The sequence below is a fragment of the Vigna umbellata genome, chromosome 1, assembly GCF_029865625.1.
Source record: "Vigna umbellata cultivar VRB3 chromosome 1, Vumbellata_1.0, whole genome shotgun sequence".
NCBI classification, from domain to species: domain Eukaryota; kingdom Viridiplantae; phylum Streptophyta; class Magnoliopsida; order Fabales; family Fabaceae; genus Vigna; species Vigna umbellata.
The window spans coordinates 21994739-22014939 of record NC_142165.1 but is presented as its reverse complement, the minus strand read 5'-3'; the positions used below and the strand labels follow the sequence as shown (position 1 = coordinate 22014939).

At 34.0% G+C, this 20201-nt stretch overlaps 2 protein-coding genes across 2 annotated transcripts; one reads left to right on the top strand and one right to left on the bottom strand.

The window, feature by feature from the left end:
* The first annotated feature begins 4243 nt into the window (after positions 1-4243).
* Positions 4244-7951, top strand: LOC124828987 (pentatricopeptide repeat-containing protein At4g21065-like). Its single transcript, XM_047302395.2, has 2 exons — positions 4244-5008; positions 6541-7951. The coding sequence occupies exons 1-2, from the start codon at positions 4301-4303 to the stop codon at positions 7681-7683; spliced, it is 1851 nt and encodes a 616-aa protein (XP_047158351.2). The 5' UTR covers positions 4244-4300; the 3' UTR covers positions 7684-7951.
* Positions 7952-11064: 3113 nt separating this feature from the next.
* On the bottom strand, positions 11065-19507 carry LOC124828986 (DEAD-box ATP-dependent RNA helicase 15-like). The gene is made up of 12 exons (XM_047302394.2): positions 19367-19507; positions 19092-19203; positions 18678-18778; positions 14100-14272; positions 13775-14006; positions 13554-13672; positions 12900-12956; positions 12616-12800; positions 12229-12373; positions 12027-12110; positions 11538-11601; positions 11065-11363 (listed from the first exon to the last, which is right to left on the bottom strand). The coding sequence occupies exons 2-12, from the start codon at positions 19199-19201 to the stop codon at positions 11353-11355; spliced, it is 1281 nt and encodes a 426-aa protein (XP_047158350.1). The 5' UTR covers positions 19202-19203; positions 19367-19507; the 3' UTR covers positions 11065-11352.
* Positions 19508-20201: the final 694 nt, after the last annotated feature.

The window sequence follows — 20201 nt, the reverse complement described above, 5'->3', positions numbered from 1 at the left end:
AATAAAACTTTGTTTTAGTCGGTTTATAATGTTAAATGCATTTTTATCAAACACTATTTGTAAGTTATATATCATCTTATACAATCTTATTAAGGATTATTTACTTATATTGTTCAAGGTTGTTCTTAGAAAGCATATCCTTTGAACGTTATTTGGTTAAGTATTTGTTTGTTAAACTTCAAAACAAGAGTTACAAAACTGTCTTGTTTCTTTAAACGATTTTGTCTTAAAAATTTAATAAAATTAATTTTTGCAGACTTATTAAATAGTTTTTCAACGTGATATTTTAACGTCCCAACGACATTTAATAAGCTCAAGAAAAAATTAATGTTACTAAATTAAAAAAATTATATTAATTCATTTTGAAAGGTTTAAAAATTAAAATACATAAAAAAGATTCAAAGTTTAAGATAAAAAAAAATTCAATTTTATTTTAAGTTTATAAACTAAAAACATATTTAGTTATAAAATTTTTATAATTTATTTGTTTGAGTGGTTTTTTTAATAGAATAAGTAGCGAAATCGGAATTTGAATTATCCACGATATCAAAAAGAATCCACTAGAAAATCTGAGTGGTGATTGCTATCATCCATAACTATATATTAAAAAGATATAATTTTTTAGTATCTCTTTTGTTTTTTCAATTTTACCCTATTAATTATTATTTTATAAATTTAAATAATTAATGTAAGATTCAAAAAATTATAGTTTTAACACTATTATAGAATCATCACATCTTTAATAAATAATAATAATTAACTAAAGAAAACATATAAAATATGATTGCAAGATATCATACACTAAGAATATCTAAAAAAGAACTAAAGATTCTTCAAAACAACGAAATTAAACCAAGCTACTCTATCTATCTAGGGGTTAGCACTCTCATCATCCAACACTTGTTCCTCTGAAATATTTTCTTTTGGTCACACCGATCAGGTGATTATTGCCATAGAGAAAAAGTCAAACAAACAAAAGTAACAAAGTAAGCTAAATGTATAAAAGACTCAAACATGCAATTGAATCAAGTCAGAAATATAACAACTCCATTATCTAATTCCATGAAAACCAAATATATAAAAATATATATAGACTCTAGACTTGACCATTCGGATACATGTATTGATGTCAAACTCTTGGAAGACATGCGCATGCGTGGTGGAACAACTAACCATCTAAACTATCACACAAGGTTAATCCATCAAACACCTATGGTCAAACTGACTCTAGGTTAAGGATCTCTTGTTACTCCTCACGACATAACCACCCCTCTCGACTTGAGATTGGATGGCTATTGAAATGTTAGGATCATCTCTCATTTTGGAGCCCTTATAACAATACATTACACTAAAGCCCAATACTAGAATTTTATTCCCTAGGAAATTCCTTTTACCACATATTTAAACTGAATACACATCCATCATTATCGTTCACAAAGCATTCATAATATATCACAAATTGTACATAACATCAAAATAACTAACTTAAAACCAAACAATAAATTAAAAGTCAAGGAAAACAGCATAAAAGGCCGGAAATAGGGCGCCCAGCGAATTAAAAGAAAAAGAGGTCCAAACCTACAGTGCAAAAGTGGCGCTCAGTGTCCAATTCCACCACTCAATGCCCAAAAGTCAAAGAGCTCTCAAATTTGGCAATGCTCAATGCCACACATGACCGTTCAACGCTATACTAGATGAAAAAAACTTGATTTTCTGATTTGGTTGCACCCTAGACCTATCCAAATGACTAAATTGGTATCCATGACGTTAGAATTGATTCAAACATATGTTTATAACTAAAATTGAGTACCAATTTGCTTATTTGGTCAAGAATGAGATCAACCAGATCAAACCAATAACTCAAAAGTTCACAACTCAAATTTTACAAGTTACAAACCATATTTTAGTGATCTAACTGACTAAACAAGTCACAAATGACCTAAAAACATACCACAAACATTAAACTTCGTCCCAATTAGATTTTCACCTATCAAAACCTAAAATAAATCCTAAACCAGCCCAAAACTCAACCTATGGACTACATCAAGAAGTAACAATTTTTTTTTAATTAATTATGACCTGAATACCTTGTCTTAGGTGATCAAAATATTTAACAATCAACAAGCATTCACAATAATGCTTTTCCAACTCAGATAATGTACATTTAGTTCAATTTCAAGCATTTCTTCTACCATACAATCATATTACAATAAGCTATTTATTTAACACCTCACCAAATCAATTTTATTTCAATTAGAGCACATCAAAACATATTGTCAACTTCCTAAGACTGTATAGACACACAATTAGCTTCCCTTGCCTGATTGGAAGCTTCAACTGCTCTAAGAGACCAACAACCACTCCTTCATATCGGAGAACTCTATCTACACCTACAAATCACATAATCATGATAAGGATATGTAGTTAGAACCACTGATCAATAAGAAACATACTAGAATACTAGGAAAACACATGCAACAAAAAATCACTCGCATGCAAGGAAAAGAATACAACTCAAGAAAAATAGTAGAGATTAACTTCCTCTTTTAAGAAAGCTGATCGGATGAAAATAAAGATCTTGTTGTTGCGATCACCTATACACTTTCTAATTTTCAAATAGATGACTCATTGATTAGAATTTGAAAAAAAAAAGTAACGGAGACTTAGAGAACAAGTTCTAGAGAGATAGTTTCTATTTTAAGTTATGAGACCCTTATATAAATTTTTTATTTATACTATTAGTTATTTTAATATTAAAATAATATGATTTCATTATTTAAACGCCGTATAACTCTTAAGAATAAATTTTCTAAGTTATTACAACTAATCATAATAAAAAATTATTTTTTGTTTTATCAATTTAGTAACTATTTTTAAAATTCAAATAATTACTCAATATAAAAAAATTATTTACTACTTTATCATTTTAGTAACTATTTTTTTTAAAATTAAATAATTATTCATAATAAAATTTTATTTACATTATATTATTTATAATATTTTATGTATAGCTATATCTATAACGATGTATATATATATGTTTTAGTTTATACTTTTTACTTATTATTTTTTAAATTTAAATAATTGTGTTTACGCCAGTTTTTAATAATTGTTATCACATATTATTTTATAATTTTATATTTTTTTAATTTTAAAGTTTGATATAATATCTATTTTGGTCTCAATTTTGGTTAGAAATGTTTGAAATGGTCTTAATTTTTTTGTTGTTGTTTAATGTAGTCCTAAAGAATGTAATTTGTGTTCAATTTGGTCGTTTTTACAAACGCCGTTTAAATCGTTAACGGCCAGATGTCCAGTGCAATTACACAGTGAAATGTCATGTATTGGCTTACATGGAGTCCTTTGTGGCGTTGTGTGTTGGAAGGCAGGAAGAGGCCGAGCAGTGAGAGAGAAGAAGAAGGGAATCGAATGATTAAAGGGGTGAGGCTACCAAACGGTGGAGGTGTGTGTCGCGACTGATTTCTAGTTCTTGTGGTTTGCAGGTTTGGGGTTGGCAAGGATGATGGAGGTGTGTGCCGCGGCGGCGCGTTGAAGAAGGGAGAGTGGTAGTAGTAGCGACGGCCATGGAGATTCCGTTGTTGGCTATGAATGTTGTACGAAACTCGCGATTTAGGTTGGTGCTAGAGGAGGAAGACTCGTGATTTGTTGCAGGTTTGATGGCGTCACGGATGGAGATGTGGTGGTTGTAGGTTCTCGCGTTGAGTGGGGCGATTGTTACGGCTGCGACGACCTGAAATGGGCTTTGTTGCGCAACGGTGGTGGCAAGGAAGATGATGCGCGAAGATGGTGGTATGGCGCATTAAGACCCTAATCAGAAATACATTTTCAACAATTAGGGCTTAGGTGGTGGAGAAGATGATGGAGGTGCGAAGATGGTGATTAGCCGTGACCGTGGCGGTGACGGTTAGGGTTAGGTGGTGGCTAGGGTTTCTGTGTAGGGGAAATTAGGGCTTCTGGATGTAGGAGATGATGATGACGTGTCAAGGGTGATGTGTTATTTATTGAACATCTGGACATCTGACAGTTAACCATTTAAGCGCCATCAGAAAAAGCGCCATCAGAAAAAGGACTAAATTAAACATAAATTATGTTTTAAGACAACATTAAATAAAAAAGAAATTAAGTTTCGAACATTTTCAACCAAAATTAATCCAAAATAGGTATTAATAGACCAAAATAGGTATTATAGCTTAGAGTTTTATACCCTCCTTGCCTTGCTTTAAATGTAGGTAATCCCCCGCTTATAAGAACTCTCCAACAAGAAAATAAAAATGAAGCAATGCAATTAACCGCGCTCACTACCACTCTCTCACGCCTCCAACTCCAAGTTCCACTCCCTCCGGACACCACGAAACGACGCGCCGCCGAACAAACCTGCTTGGTGCTCCTCCGCACGTGCAACACACTCGCCACCCTCACGCGAATCCACGCCCTCATCCTCAAGCTAGGCCTCCACCACAACCCTCTCGTCCTCACCAAGTTCGCTTCCACCGCCTCGAACATCGACGCCGTTCACTACGCTGCCTCCGTCACATTCCCCGACGACCAGAATGACGAAGCTGCCCCTCGCCCTCGCGCCTTCCACGACGCTTTTCTTTTCAACACGTTTATCAGAGCCTTTGCCCAAACAACGCACGCCAAGCCCTGCGCCGTGCGTTTCTACCGCTCCATGCTCCGGCATGCCGTTTCGCCGAACAAGTTCACCTTCCCGTTCGTCCTCAAGGCCTGCGCCGGCATCGAGAGCTTGGCCCTGGGGATGGCAGTGCACTCCGCGGTGGTGAAGTTTGGCTTCGAAGAGGATATCCACGTGCGGAACGCCATGATCCACATGTATTGCTGCTGTGAGGAAGGGTCTAAACCGAACTCTGCTCAGAAGGTATTCGATGAAAGTCCTGACCGCGATTTGGTGACGTGGAGCACCATGATTGGAGGCTACGCACGTGCCGGGAATTCCACTCGTGCAATTTCGTTGTTTAGAGAGATGCAGGTAACGGTTAAATCCACCTTACGACACAAATCACTCTCACTTGTTTTCTACTTATAAAAATTGAAGAGTAAATTAAAACTCATTTTATAAATCAGCGCCTTCACGCCTTCACAGACTAATAATAATGACAGAGAAAAGATGAAATAATTTTAAAAAGGTCTTCTACATTCTTATTTTTTAATATATTTATTTATTGAGATTAATAAACATTCTTTTATTCTAGGATTTGGCTGAAAAAGAATCGTTGACATCGCTTACACATGTAATTGTAAAAACATTATTTTCATAAAATTTGAATAAAAAATTTGTAAATGATTTAAACAAAATTTTAAACTACACAAAAGTTCAAATAATATACCGCAATTATTGTAAATTTGTAAACCTAATTAATATCAAACATACAATGATACACCAAATTAAGATAAAAAAACGTATTTAAATTCAAAAAAATTAACCAAAGAAAAAATAACATGGTTTTCTTTACTGTAGGGAGTCATGAAATGAAAATCATCAAATATTTGATTGTCAATTTTTTATCTACCCTCTCGAAATCTTTATTTACCGTTGATTTCCAAACCCTTTAATCTACGCTCCAACTTTTGAATATTACCCTAAATTTGTGAAAGTATTTGAGCATCATGCATTGGAGGTGTTCGTCTGATGTCCTGAAGATGGTCCTCAGGTATTGGTTGCCTTCATCGTGAGATGATATTCATCTTGTTGCCATAAACTTTAATGACATCCAATTTCAAATTTTTTTCACTAAAAAAGTGGGGCTAGCCTTATTGGACAGATGCACCGATAGTTAAATCCACATTATATTGAGTGCATGTAACAAAAATGATATATGGAAATGATGCATGTAATAAAAATGACATGGAAGAGGCATGTAGCTGTCCTTGAATTTGATCATATGTTACATATAATGAAGTTAATTTATTAAAATATTATATTTTATGGATCATATCATAAAAATATCTTACAAGAATTTAAAATATGTACATAATTTAGGAGTTTGTTAATATTCAAATTATCCACATTTTTGTCATTCTGACTCTACATTTTTGTTAAATTACCCACATTTTTTGTCATTTTGACTCTACATCTATGATCAGACCATGGACTCAATGCCGTGTCACGGTTGTACTGCATCTCCTCAGGAATATTTGAAAATGTTAGTTTTTAACCTTGTTACTTTACTTCATATTAGGCACATATTCAACCAATCTGCGTGTTTCATTTTAATTTTGGTCTTGTTAATCTCTCTACAGAGGTGACAAGCTTAGGTGACTTTCAGGTTTGAATAAAATATTCTTGGACTATCTTCCTCTCCTGGTTTTATGAGATATATGGCTTAGCAGCTGTCTATTTCTTGTTTGAATTTATTACTTTGAGCATTATGTGTAATTTATATGAATATTTGAAGCTATTTTTCATTTCTTTTATCCTAATATTAGATGCAAATGATGATTTGTGATTCAAAAAATTTAGTGATTCACAATTTAAAGATTGATTTGACAACGTCCATGCAGGTTACAGGGATGTGTCCCGACGAGATCACCATGGTTGTGGTTTTGTCTGCGTGTGCTGATTTGGGTGCGCTTGAGCTGGGGAAGTGGTTGGAGTCTTATGTTGAGAGGAAGAGCATAACGAAGTCAGAGAAGTTATGCAATGCAATGATAGACATGTTTGCGAAGTGTGGTGATGTTGACAGAGCTGTGAAAATTTTCCGGGAAATGGAAACGAGGACCATAGTTTCATGGACTTCAGTGATTGTTGGTTTGGCAATGCACGGTCGCGGATTGGAGGCTGTTTCTCTTTTTGATGAGATGGTGGAACAAGGGGTGGAGCCTGATGATGTTGCTTTTGTTGGGGTGCTTTATGCTTGTAGTCACTCAGGACTGGTTGATAAGGGGCATTACTATTTCAAAACCATGGAGAACAGGTTCAACATTGTGCCAAAGATTGAGCATTATGGCTGCATGGTTGATATGTTGAGTAGAGCAGGGCTTGTGAAGGAGGCTGTGGAGTTTGTTGGAGCCATGCCAGTTGAGCCAAACCAGGTCATATGGAGAAGCATAGTCACTGCTTGTAATGCTCGTGGTGAGCTGAGGCTCGGTGAGAGCGTGGCTAAGGAGCTAATCAGGAGCGAGCCAATGCACGAGTCTAACTATGTACTGCTTTCGAACATTTACGCAAAATTGATGCACTGGGAGAAGAAGAAGAAGGTTAGGGAGATGATGGGTGTGAAGGGGATGAGGAAGATTCCAGGGAGCACCATGATTGAGATGAATAATGAAATATATGAGTTCGTTGCTGGGGATAAGTCACATGATCAATACAGAGAGATATATGAAATGGTGGATGAGATGGGAAAGGAGATTAAGAGAGCAGGGTATGTGCCTACAACATCCCAGGTGTTGCTTGACATTGATGAAGAAGATAAGGAAGATGCTTTGTATAGACACAGTGAAAAGCTTGCCATTGCTTTCGCTCTTCTGACTACACCCCCTGGAACACCAATTAGAATTGTGAAGAACTTGCGTGTTTGTGAAGATTGCCATTCTGCTACTAAGTTCATTTCTAAGGTTTACAGCCGAGAGATTGTGGTGAGGGACCGCAATCGCTTCCACCATTTCAAGAATGGTTTGTGTTCCTGTGGAGACTTCTGGTAACAAATTGGTAAGAGGCATCGTAGATCTTCTATTGTATTGTTGAAGTCTCATCATGTGCTAAATCATGATTGAAAGGGGCATCAGCATGTTTCTGATTGTGCTAAACCCTTTAAAAAATATAGAAATTGTGTTAATTAAAGTTAAGATGAAAATATAGGGTCGTATCATTGGACTCGCTAGGTTATTTAGTGTGATTCAGATGCAAGGGACTAGATGAATGAAACAGTAACAAATTGTTTCCTATATTTATGAAGAGATGTTTTCATGATTGTGTCGTCTAAAAAGATTGAAGTTGAGTTGCATTGCGAAATTATGCTAAATATAATTGAGTGTTAGTTATAAGAGACATTGTGAAAATTCATTTGGATTTTTGTTCTATCTACAAAAAAATCAATATAATTTATTTAACAACGTTTTTTTGTAACATTCCAAAAATATAGTATGATACTATATAAAAGAGTCATTACATATATGATAGGATAGAACAATTATTAACTAACATATATAGTATTGAATTACAGTCATCCAAAATAACTATAAACTTTAAATTTTATATACAAACATCCTAACCAAAACTATTTACAAATCCTGCTTTGCAAGAACTACACGGCAACATCACCTTCTTCTAGAGCTTGCTCCAGAGATACCTCATCTCCCTCTGTTCATACCCACAGGATGATCATAGCGAAGAGAGAAAACAAAGTAAACATACAACACAAACACAGATAGAAGGGTAAGCTAGAATAAAACAATTAATGATATACAATACATATTAAACATTCCTATAAAAATTCACACATAGCATATAACATCAAAATAAAGTTTATTTATGACTACTCATTGACTTGACCGACCGAATTTGTATGAATATGTAGCTATGGCAGTTCGTGCACTTGTTGTGGTGAAACAGCTGACCCACCCCAAGCTACCATACAAGGTTAGTCCGTCATCACTCACCTTAGGCCAAGGTAAAGCCCCTAGGTAAGAATAGGTGACCATTGGAATGTTAGGATGAACTCCACAAATTCATACTTACAACCTTTGAAACCACTTACTGAGAAATTCCTCCTTGGAATTTCTCTTCCACACCATTTAAAACCATGAATGAAACCACATACTTTTACTTTGAGACTCATACAAATTCATATACAATCATACATCATTCATGATGAAATCAATACATATATCAAACCAATCAAAACAACTTGGATCAGTCGCTTAACGCATACACTCGCTGAGCGACCATAAAGTTCGCTCGCATAGCGACCCAGATCGTTGTGCGAATCCCATAGACAATACCTCCAGACTCCAAACCACTCGCTCTGCGACCCAGGTCGCTGAGCGAATAAAACTCAATGTACTCCCATACCCTAACCTTTTGCTTAGCGATCCTACTCGCTGTGCGAATTTCCCAAACAGTGGTCCAGACCCTCCAAGCACTCACTCAACGACAAGGTTCGCTATGCGAATAAAACTCCCAGTGATCCCAGACTCCAACTTCTCCCTTAGCGACACAACTCGCTAGGCGAATACCCCATACAGTGTGCCCAACTTCTCAGCCACTCCCTGAGCAACTCCTCTCTCTCAGCGAGTCTGCATAATTTTGCAACACCAAACTGCAGAATCATGAACATGCACCCAAAATGACCAATTGGAAATACTTTCCCCAACTTCTAACTCTCCTAGATCACGTTATATACTTAATTATACTAAATTAAGTGTGTCTAAACCATCCTAACATCAATTTAAAGTATTTACTAATAACATTACACTCCAAAAGCTTCTCAATCTCAACTAATAGACCCAAAATGAATTTTACTACTTTTGACACAGTTTCAAGTAACTTAGGGACTCTATCAAGTCCTAAATGACTTACCTAACCTATCCCAACTGACCAAATGAGCACCTAACCCCTAAATCAAGTTTTCACTACCTCACTTCCTCTAAACTAGCTTTAAACCAAGACAATTTGCATCTACTCGTAACCAACCCATGCTCACACGGATTTCTGACATTTTATACATCCAAATACAGTTCAAACATCATTCTATACATTTCATAATAACAGTTCATCAATTTTCATTCAAAACAATCACATTACACCACATCTATCTACTCTAAAACATCACTTCAGACAGTTCAAGAATCATGTCCATCAACAACCATTACAAAAATTAAAGAATTTTCTAACTTCCCTTACCTCAATGAAATCAACACAGCTCTATAAACCCCGATCGTGGCTTACACCGCAAGAAAACTCTAGAAACACCTACAAATCACTAATTGGCGATTGAAAACAAACCTTAGAACCTAATTGGAGTCAAGAATTGAAGGAAGCAACCACTTGACACATGCAAACAGAAATTCCTTGCGTGATCAAGCATATAGAAATCACTAAGAAAAGAGGAAAGAAACCTACTAACTTTAATCAAGAAATTGATCGGTTAGAAAGGTAGCCCTCGACTCCAAGATCACCTAGACATCTCCTGATCGTCGAACAGATGATCCAAGAGTGAGAAAGGTTAGAGAGAAGTGAGAGAAAACAAAGAGAAAAGAGTCTCGAGAGATAAATGATATTTTAGATAATGAGACGAGTTTTAATAACTTCTATTTATATTATAAGATTATTTTATAATAAAATATTTGGTCTCATTATTTTAATACACCTATCTACTCTAATACTCTATTTTCTAGTTTCTTAAATTTTTCACACAAGAATTGGGTATCTTTGCTTCTTCCTTAACCTAATTTTTTTCCCACACCCCATACAATTTGCAATTTCCAAACTATTCCTCGTTAAAAATATAATTAAAATCCTGCACCTCTTCTCTTTTTAAATTCTTTCGGATTAGTTAAGAAAAATATTTTCGAATTCTAAAAATAATTTTTAAAATAATCAATCAGAAAATATAAAGTGTTGGATACGATGGGAGTGCAGACGATGCAGGATGAGGGAGGAGCTAGGAAGTAAACATGGGGTGCAGGAAGTAGCATCCCTTTCCTTGGTATCCTTTTACTCAAGTATGAGTGAAACTAATATGAATTCATTAGCGAGAACTTCAATTAATTTTAGCCCACGAAATTATGTTTTAACAAAATTACTTACAAAGATTTTTTTGAAAACAAATATAAATATGAAACTAATTCTCTGTAAATTAAAATTAATTTATAAAAATAATATATAGTTTCTTAAGTTTTACTTTTAATAGTACATAAACTAATTTCTTATACATACAAAGAAAATTTCATTCCTTTTCATCTAAAAATCCACCATATAAAATAGTTCCTCTAAATATTTTCTTTTATTTTACTCTCTTATGCATTGAAAACGCCAAAGGGACACAAATACTAGAGCCCGAGTATTGAAGGGGTTACTATGAATGAACCAATTTCACCCAACAATAATATTAAATTTCCAATCAATTAAACAGCAACAATATTGTATAACCATAATACAATAAATAAATATCGATAAATCCATAAGCCGTCAACGGCAAAACCATAACACCGATATACCACTCTAACAACCATAAAATTCCCTCAAAAATCTATAAAACTACGGACTCCACAATGGAATAGTCAATTAAATTGTCGACAAACTGAGAAATGTGATTAATCTACAAAAGCTACCACCCATGCTGTTCATGCATTATCCCTTTCAGCCTCTTCCTAGGATGGCACTGCAAAAACACAATTCGAGGAAACCATGTCAAACTTCAAAACAACGGTGTAAGAATAGAATCAAAACACAAGAACCAAACAAAAGGTGAAGCAAAAATGACACGGGTAAATATATCTTGTACAGAAGAAACTAGGCATCAAAATACAATATCAAAGAGAACATGAAATCCTACTGTAGCTAGCTGTATCAATCTGCTCAGGAAGCTGCTTTATATCAACTTCAAACCTGGATTGAACCTGAAATTCGACAATTAACAAAATGAATATTGCCAATTGACTCAATGTTAGCATTTTGAATAGACAATTATATGAAGCCAAACGAGTCCAGATTCTCAGCTAGATTTTTTGGTGTTGTCCTCTGCTGAGTATTAAAAATACACTGATGTTGGTGCTTTAAAAATATTGTTAATATATTTTAATTGGTGCTTATCAGTGTATTTTAAAGACACAGTAAAGGAATAGCATATAACAACGCAGCAGAGAATCTAAATTGAAGCCAAATATTGAGCAAGGAATTAGGATGGAAGATGTTCCGGTAAATGGTGGAAACATGACCGTTATGTTAGAATGCTACTAAATTTCTTAGGTGGCCGCATTTTTTCATAACAGTGACCAGAATTGAACAGGTGACAGAAAAGGAAAATATAAACTAAGTTTCTTACATTGTTGAGAACATCAACATCAGTGGAACATGAAACAAATGTAATTGCAAGGCCCTTGGTTCCAAATCGTCCAGCGCGGCCAACCTGTTCCGTGAATGTACCCAAAAGAAATGACAATTAGATGGCACTAGAGAAGAATAAAGGGGCATAAAACAAATTTTGTAGGAAAAATTTGAAAAGTGAAGAGATTATCTAAGCAGACCCTGTGCAAGTACGTATCAGCAGAATCCGGCATGTCATAGTTTATAACTATATTCACACGTTCGATATCGATACCCCTACCAACCAAATCTGTTGCAACTAGAATTCTTGTATGACCCTCCTTAAAACCTTTATATCGTTTTAACCTGTACAAAAGCAAGAAATTCAGATCAGGCACAATTTACCAATGCACAAAATTGATCTTTTGAGACAAACCAACATTAATAAGACAACAGAAAACAGAAGACTGATAGCTACGATCAGTGAACAATACCAACAGAAACATAGTTGTAGGAACCCAAAAATTATGGACTACCTATCCAAATCATCAATTATAAACCAATGAAGACTGATTTGTCGGCATCCTTTCATATCACAAAATACATACCTTTCTTCTTGAGACATTCCAGAATGAATGCAAATAGATGGGAAGTTGCATTCTCTAAGCAGTTTGTCCAGCTCCGCTGCTCTACTAACACTTTTCACAAAGATAACAATTTGATTGAAGTCCAATGCATCAAGAAGGTCGTTCAACTTCCTGTTCTTCTCCTCCTCTTTCAATTTGATGTAGTGCTGCCATTTCAATAATCCGCATAAGCCACATACCATAAAAGTTGCCAATATTTATCAAAACATAAACCAGTAAATAATATAGTTTGGTAAAAGGCCCACCTGCACAAGTCCATGAAGGGTCAACTTTGCTTCGTCATCAACATAAATTTCCATTGGCTGAAAGGAACAACGATACAGTAAATCATATTAGGAGCCTTCCTCAAGCTAATGGAATCCAAAACGACATCAATGATGTATGTTGATCCTTGAATCACAGTTCTGCTCCATTTATTTTATGTCCTTGCAGATACCTTAAGTCACACCATGCAACACTGACACTCTTGAGAACTCTAGCAGGAACGTTCCCAGAATACACTAACAACCCCCCTCCCACCATTAGCTATGACAAATAGAGAATATCCTATGTTGTAAAAAACCGCATCAGACAGACTTTTGGAGCAAAACCAACTTCCAATGTGAGACAGCTGAGGGGGCTTATAGAATGAGATAACATACAAACTTAATCAGGAACTTACCCAAAACATTGCCAACCATATCTACCATCCCCAGCTATAGCTACCCAACCACACACCATACCCAGAAGTTGTTTCCATAAAAACTGGCTAAAACAAAAGCACTGTCCAGATTGAAGTCATACCATCACAAGTAATTTTTTATGATACCACAGCAATCTAAATATCTAAAATGCTTTCAGGGAATTTAGGACTTAAGAAAAGAGACTAGTAATGAGCAGTATTGATTATGGGGCATTACATCTTGCATAAATTTTTTGCAGACAGGACGTATTTCCTTGCTGAGCGTTGCAGAAAACATCATAACTTGCTTATCATGGGGTGTCATCTTGAAAATAGCTTGCACATCTTTTCTCATGTCTGTAGAATTCATGATGGAAACAAAGAAAACCAATTAAAATCAAAGGACGTCCAAAAGTATGATGCAAGTTATAAGAATGGTTGTTTGGAAAATCAACATACCCAGAGATTCTAGCATCTTATCACATTCATCTAAAATGAAATGTCTAACATTCTTCAAAGAAAGGTCCTTATCCCTAGCCAATCCAAGTATTCTTCCAGGTGTACCAACAACAATACTAGGGCATTCGTTCTTCAATAGATCCTTGTGAACTTTTATGTTGACGCCACCATAAAAGACAGCAACCTTTAGATCGGGTAGGTAGGTGCTAAACCTTTCAAATTCGTTGCATATCTACACAAGAGATATTACACATATATCTTATATCAGAAGTTAATCAAATAGCAATTTCCATAATATTGCAAGTGCTAAGTTCAAAATAAATACCTGGTATGCTAATTCCCTTGTATGACATAAGACAAGTGCAGAAACTTGCCCGGCAACAGGGTCAATCTGCTGCAGGGTAGATAGAACAAATACAGCAGTTTTTCCCATTCCAGATTTAGCTTGACAAATCACATCCATTCCAAGTATAGCTTGAGGTATACACTCATGTTGCACTGGTGGCGAACCAAAGAAAATAGAGGTCCAACGGTAAGTAAAACAAACCTTTGAGAGATTTACCAACGTATAATAGTTCTCCAAAAGAAGATTACGATAAAAATATTACCTGTAAAATAAATAAGAAAATGAAAAAATAAACAAGTTTATTATAATTGTGATTTTATAAATAGAATCACCATAAAATATAAGATCTTTATGTAAGAACGATAACTGCAGAAGTTAAGCATGGGTGTTTCTGAGAGAAACATTGAACAGAATCGTGTTTATCAGACATCACAGGTGCTTTATTTATATTAAGAAAAAAATAATCATTACAATAAATAGATGAAATTTGATATCCTCTAATAACAAAGATATGATACAAGAATAAATAAGAGCATAAACAATAATACATATATAATCTAGATATTTTTTATTATATAGGATCAAATCCTTGTTTCTATAATCAATTATATGTCCTCTTAGAGACTTAGTGAATATTCGAGTCAATTGCTCACTAGAGTTAACAAATCTAATGATGATGTCTCTAGACTCCAGTTTTTCTCTTATGAAATGACAATCCATCTTAATATATTTGGTCCTATAACGAAATAAGAGATTAGAAATAATGTGTACTGCTGCCTGGTTGTTACATACAAGGTGAATCTGGGAAATTTCTTCAAACTTAAGCCTTTTGAAGAGTTGTTTTAATCATATGAGCTCACAAATGACTAATGTTGTTTTTCTATATTTTATTTTTTGCACTTGACCTTGCCACTGTTAGAAAAATGATGAAGATAAAGTTTTGATGATGACCAAATCAAGTCAAGAGATATCAAGTTTCAAGAAGATCCTTTGAAGACTTGTATTGTTATGGAAAGCTTTTGTAATAATTGTAATTAAGTGTTTAGGACTTAGGTTCTTAGTAGTTTTTGATTCCATGTACTTTCACATTTCAAATTTGTTGTTTAGAGTAAAAAACGTACCGTATTAATCGATTAAACCTAGTGATAATCGATTAATCCATATAAGAGATGAAAAACTCTAACTGCCTCTACAATAATCAATTAAAACTTGCTTTAATCGATTAACTAATCAAATTAAAATGTGGATTAATCGATTAAAGGTGACCGTTGGAGTTTTCTCGCTGTTAAAACTAGCCGTTGTACTTATTTTAATCGATTAACAAGAATATTAATCGATTAAAAGCATTAAAATGGCTGGAAACGAAAAACGGAAGAGTATTTGCTTGAGTCTATAAATAGGCTCTCATTTTCCTTCAACAACAACTCTTCCCTTGTACTCTAGTACTTAGAAATAATTGAGAATTGTGTGATCGTGCTCAGCTAAAGAAACTCTTGTCTGTGGAGCTATTGAAGTGCTACTGTGGTGACAGAGGAATACTTGGTTCATCCTTGGTGCATCTAAGGAAGTGCTTGGAAGAGAAAGTCATCCTTCGTGAAGTATTCGAAGGAGGTGTTTCATCCTTTGTGAAGACTCAAACGAGGTGCAAGTTCATCTCTTGTGGTATCAAGAGAGGTAGTTTCTAAACTTTTACAAATTGTTTCTTTGTGATTGTAATTTGTAATTGTTTTGTGAGTAGTGAACTGTTGAACTGTTTATCTTGATTTGAGATAAGAGACTGGATGTAGGATTGGTAAGATCCGAACCAGGATAAAATTATCTGTGCAAATTTCTCTCAACCTTACTCTTTTATTTATCGTTAATATTTGTTTGGTAAGTTAAATTGAGTAGAAATTTTAAAAGGCACACATTGTTATTAAAAACCAATTCACCCCCCCTCTTGGTTTTGTTATTCCACACTAATCATTCCGCTGCAGCCGCTCTGACAACCACAACATTTTTTTCTTATTTATCCACAATATTAAACTATCTCCAATGAAAACATAATAGCCTGAAGTAGAGTGTCTATCACTTGGTGACCTTGCCAAGTCAATATCAAAATATCCAACAATTTGAATATTTTCCTTATCTTTATAATTGAGGTCTTGATAAAGAGTTTAAAAACTAACTTACTATGCTTAGAGCAAAGGCAATGTCAGGACAAGTCACACTAAGGAATACGATTCTCCTTTATCAAGTACTAGTTTGACATCACATCCATTGGTGTGCCCACAAGCTTAACATTCATCATCCTTGTTTCTTCTATAATTTCAAGAGCATATTTTCTCTTATATATGACCAAACCCTCATTGGATTGTATGACTTTTATACCAAGGAAATACCTCAAATGTCCAAGATATTTGTCAAGAAAGTTTATGTTTTTAGCTCAATGGCTGAGGCGAAATTTACTCCTACAGTTCCTAATGGTTAAGAAGTAGATTTTAAGTCTAACTCAACCCCAAAAAACCAACTTGTAAGATGCCATTTGTACCCACCACATATATACTGTAAATTGGCCTTAACTCTAGGCGACGTAGACTTCCAACACACACCTCTCATGCCAAGGTGTATACATCTCGTGTGTGAGACTAGACATAATGGGTGATCTGATAGCGACTCGATAGTGAGTGGAACAATATGCCCAACAAACAAAAATTTCGTTAGGATAGGCCTTAACTGATGACTCTGATATCATGCTAAGAAGTGAACTTTAAGCCTAAATTGTATGGTGAGGTCTACACCTACATATATACTCTAAATTGGCCTTATCTCTAGTTAATGTGGAACTTTCAACACTAATGAACTTCCAAATTGGGAAGGTCCCTGCTGATTTGATGGCCAAGATTATTTGCAATAGAGCCAGTACATTCAAAGAATTCTAAAAGGGATATCAAGATCCAACCATGTCGATGGTGGAGGACCGAGGTCAAATAACCCTAGTTTTGAGATTTGGGATGATGAAGATTTCCTAATCATAAACCAAATGTCACATTATGGTTCTGAAGATAAGTCAAAAATATACGTTTCATTCCTTTGCTAAAGAAATTTGGGATGACTTTAATAACACATTTTTTTCAAAAAGGATTTGTTGCCTATCATGACATTGAAAGTAGGGGTTTAAACCAAACAAGACTCTATCTATCTATCTCTCTCTCTCTCTCTCTCTCTCTCTCTCTCTCTCTCTCTCTATATATATATATATATATATATATATATATATATATATATATATATATATATCATAGAATTTTGAATAGGTTGTGAATCAAACTAGATTAGTACCAACATTTTGAGATGTGCAAAACATATGTTTTCATACATGCCAAATTCGTTGAAAGAGAAAAAATCTTTGAATTCTTACATGGTCTTCACCAAATATATGACTTGACATTGCTCATTTAGCCTTACTAAATCATTGTTCCCTTGTTTGTTTATCAAAGAGTTTAGTGAATCTTTCAATTGTGACATTTGTCAATTGTCAAAACACGACTTTGCATCTTATCCAAGTAGAAAAAAAAAACAGTAATTTCCCCTTTTGAATTAACTCACTTTGATTTTTTGGGCCTACTTTAGAATCTATCTGGAGTAAAATGGTTTGTCACTCTTATTACCTGTCACATGGACATATGCTATGAAAAGCAAGTCTTAGGTATTTCAAATCTTTGTTAATTCAATGTTTTGCCCAAAGTCAATTTGAAAAAAAAATCAAAAGAATTAGGTCTGATAATTGTACTAAATATGTGAATCATGAACTCTCCAAATTTGTGTCCCTTAATACCCACATGTACTGAAATAGAGTACTTTTTCAAGAATGTATGAGGTATTTCAAATCATCGTTAATTCATTGTCTTGCCAAAAGTCCATTTGAAAGAAAAAAAGAAAATGAAAAGAATTAGGTCTGATAGTTGTACTGAAAGTGTGAATCATGAACTCTCCAAATTTTTGTCCCTTAAAACCCACATGTACCAATATAGAGTACTTTTTCTAGAACTTTTAGTGGAGTACACCCGCAAGTATTGAACACGTACATACATAGTACATTTTCATATTAACTTTAGGAGCACTTGTGCTTCAAAATAAATCATTAATTGATCCAGAATCATCACATGACATGTGATCAAGTTTTATTAACTACTTGTAAACTAACAAATTTGTAATGGGGGAAAATTGTAAACTAACAAATTTGTAATGGGGGAAAATTGGGGAATAAATAAATGGGAAAAAAACTAAAAATTGAATGAAAATATACCTTTAGTCCCAAAACATAGATTTAAAAGAAATAAATCAATCAAATATTAACGTAATTAAATATAAAGCTTTTATGATAGAGTCCAGTCATAATGTTTCAAAACTGATATCCGATCCAATTAGTTGGGATCAACCCAATCCATGGTCACCCCACACAAAAAATTTAAAGCTTTTAAAACCAATACTGAAACCCATAAACTATTCTGTATTCCTAAATCATCAGAATAACTCCGATAGTAGTTATTATAAATAATTATGCAGGTAATTTACCTTCAGAAGGGTGCTCAAATCCAGAGTCCACTATAGCCCGAAGAAGTTCTGGCTTCAGTAAAAAATCTCTGAATCCTGAACTGTGAATTCCAACATAACCCCTGCCAGAAACCAAAAACAGAAAAAGAGCATTCAACATCAGAAGATCATAAAAAAGCAACACAGTCCACTTTCACTCTAACCAACTTTCCCCTGGGCCAGATCATCAACCCATTTCAAGTAAAAACAAAAAACACAAACTTCATTTGGAATTACTCTCGCACAGTTTAACCCCATAAAGAGCAAAGCAATTTTAAACCTCAAAAAATGCAAAAATTAAATGTTAACAATACGTCTTATACCATATGTATATAACAAACACATCAAAATTTGACATGAGAACACTTTCAGGAAAAAACCGCATAACTAACTCACTTCTTGACAGCTTCACCGTTGACTTTATTAGCACCTTCAGGCTCCTTCTCTTCTTCGTCTTCATAGTCAAGAAGGTCCTCCTCGTACGCCTCGTTCTTCGTATCCCCCATTACTGCAATTTACAACAACATTAGTAATTCAATTGCAATCACTGTTACAAACAAACAAGTACTTCAAAAAGAAACCGAGGAAAGAACGAACAAAATATTAAAGCTAGGGTTTGGACGCGTAAACAGAGTTAGATAGAGAAAGTGTTAGGGTTTTGGAGAGTGTACCTGTTCGTAGAAGCGTTCGGAGGAGGCAGTTGAAGGAGTGGAAGGGTTTCTGAAAAGGGAATTTTCTTAGCAGAAAATCAAATTTTTTGGGGGTAAAAAAGGGAGTGAGAGTGATGAAAACTTAAACATCTTAGGATAATAACTGTATAAATAACGCTGCCAAGTGTGAAACGAAAAAATAAAAGCAAAATTATATTTTGATAACTATTTTCCAAGTACCAAAAAAACAGATTTTGATAACTAGGCTGAAGAAATAAACTAAATCCAATATAATAGGAATAAATAATTTTCTATAATTATTAGTAAAGAGATTAATTTGTGTAATTACTTCTTATTAGATACTTTTTTTCTTTACTATTTTATAATTAATATTTTTATTTGTTTTCTTAGTGTAACAAATTATTAATATTACCACTAAAATAAGGATGTTAAGCAACTATTGCTTTCTTTTTACTAGAGAAATCCATATTTTTATTATATTAAAACTAGTGGAAAGGTGTTACTTTTTTTTTATGATAAAAATTGAAAACATATGTTTAATTTTTTTTATGATAATAAACAATAATAAAATTATTCTTATTGTTATTAGTAGACTTATAAAATTAAATATAAATAATTTTTATAATTTTATTTATATGTATGCTTAAAGGAAATATATTTTGGAGTCTATTTTTTTTCTAATTTTATTCTTACTTTTTTAAATTAAAAAAGATTATTTTATCACTATTATTTTTTTAAGTAAGTGTTTAAATTTAATCATTTTTTTTATTTAACATTTTTTAAACTTAACTATTTTTTAAATAAAAATTACGTACAAAATAAATAAAAAATACTT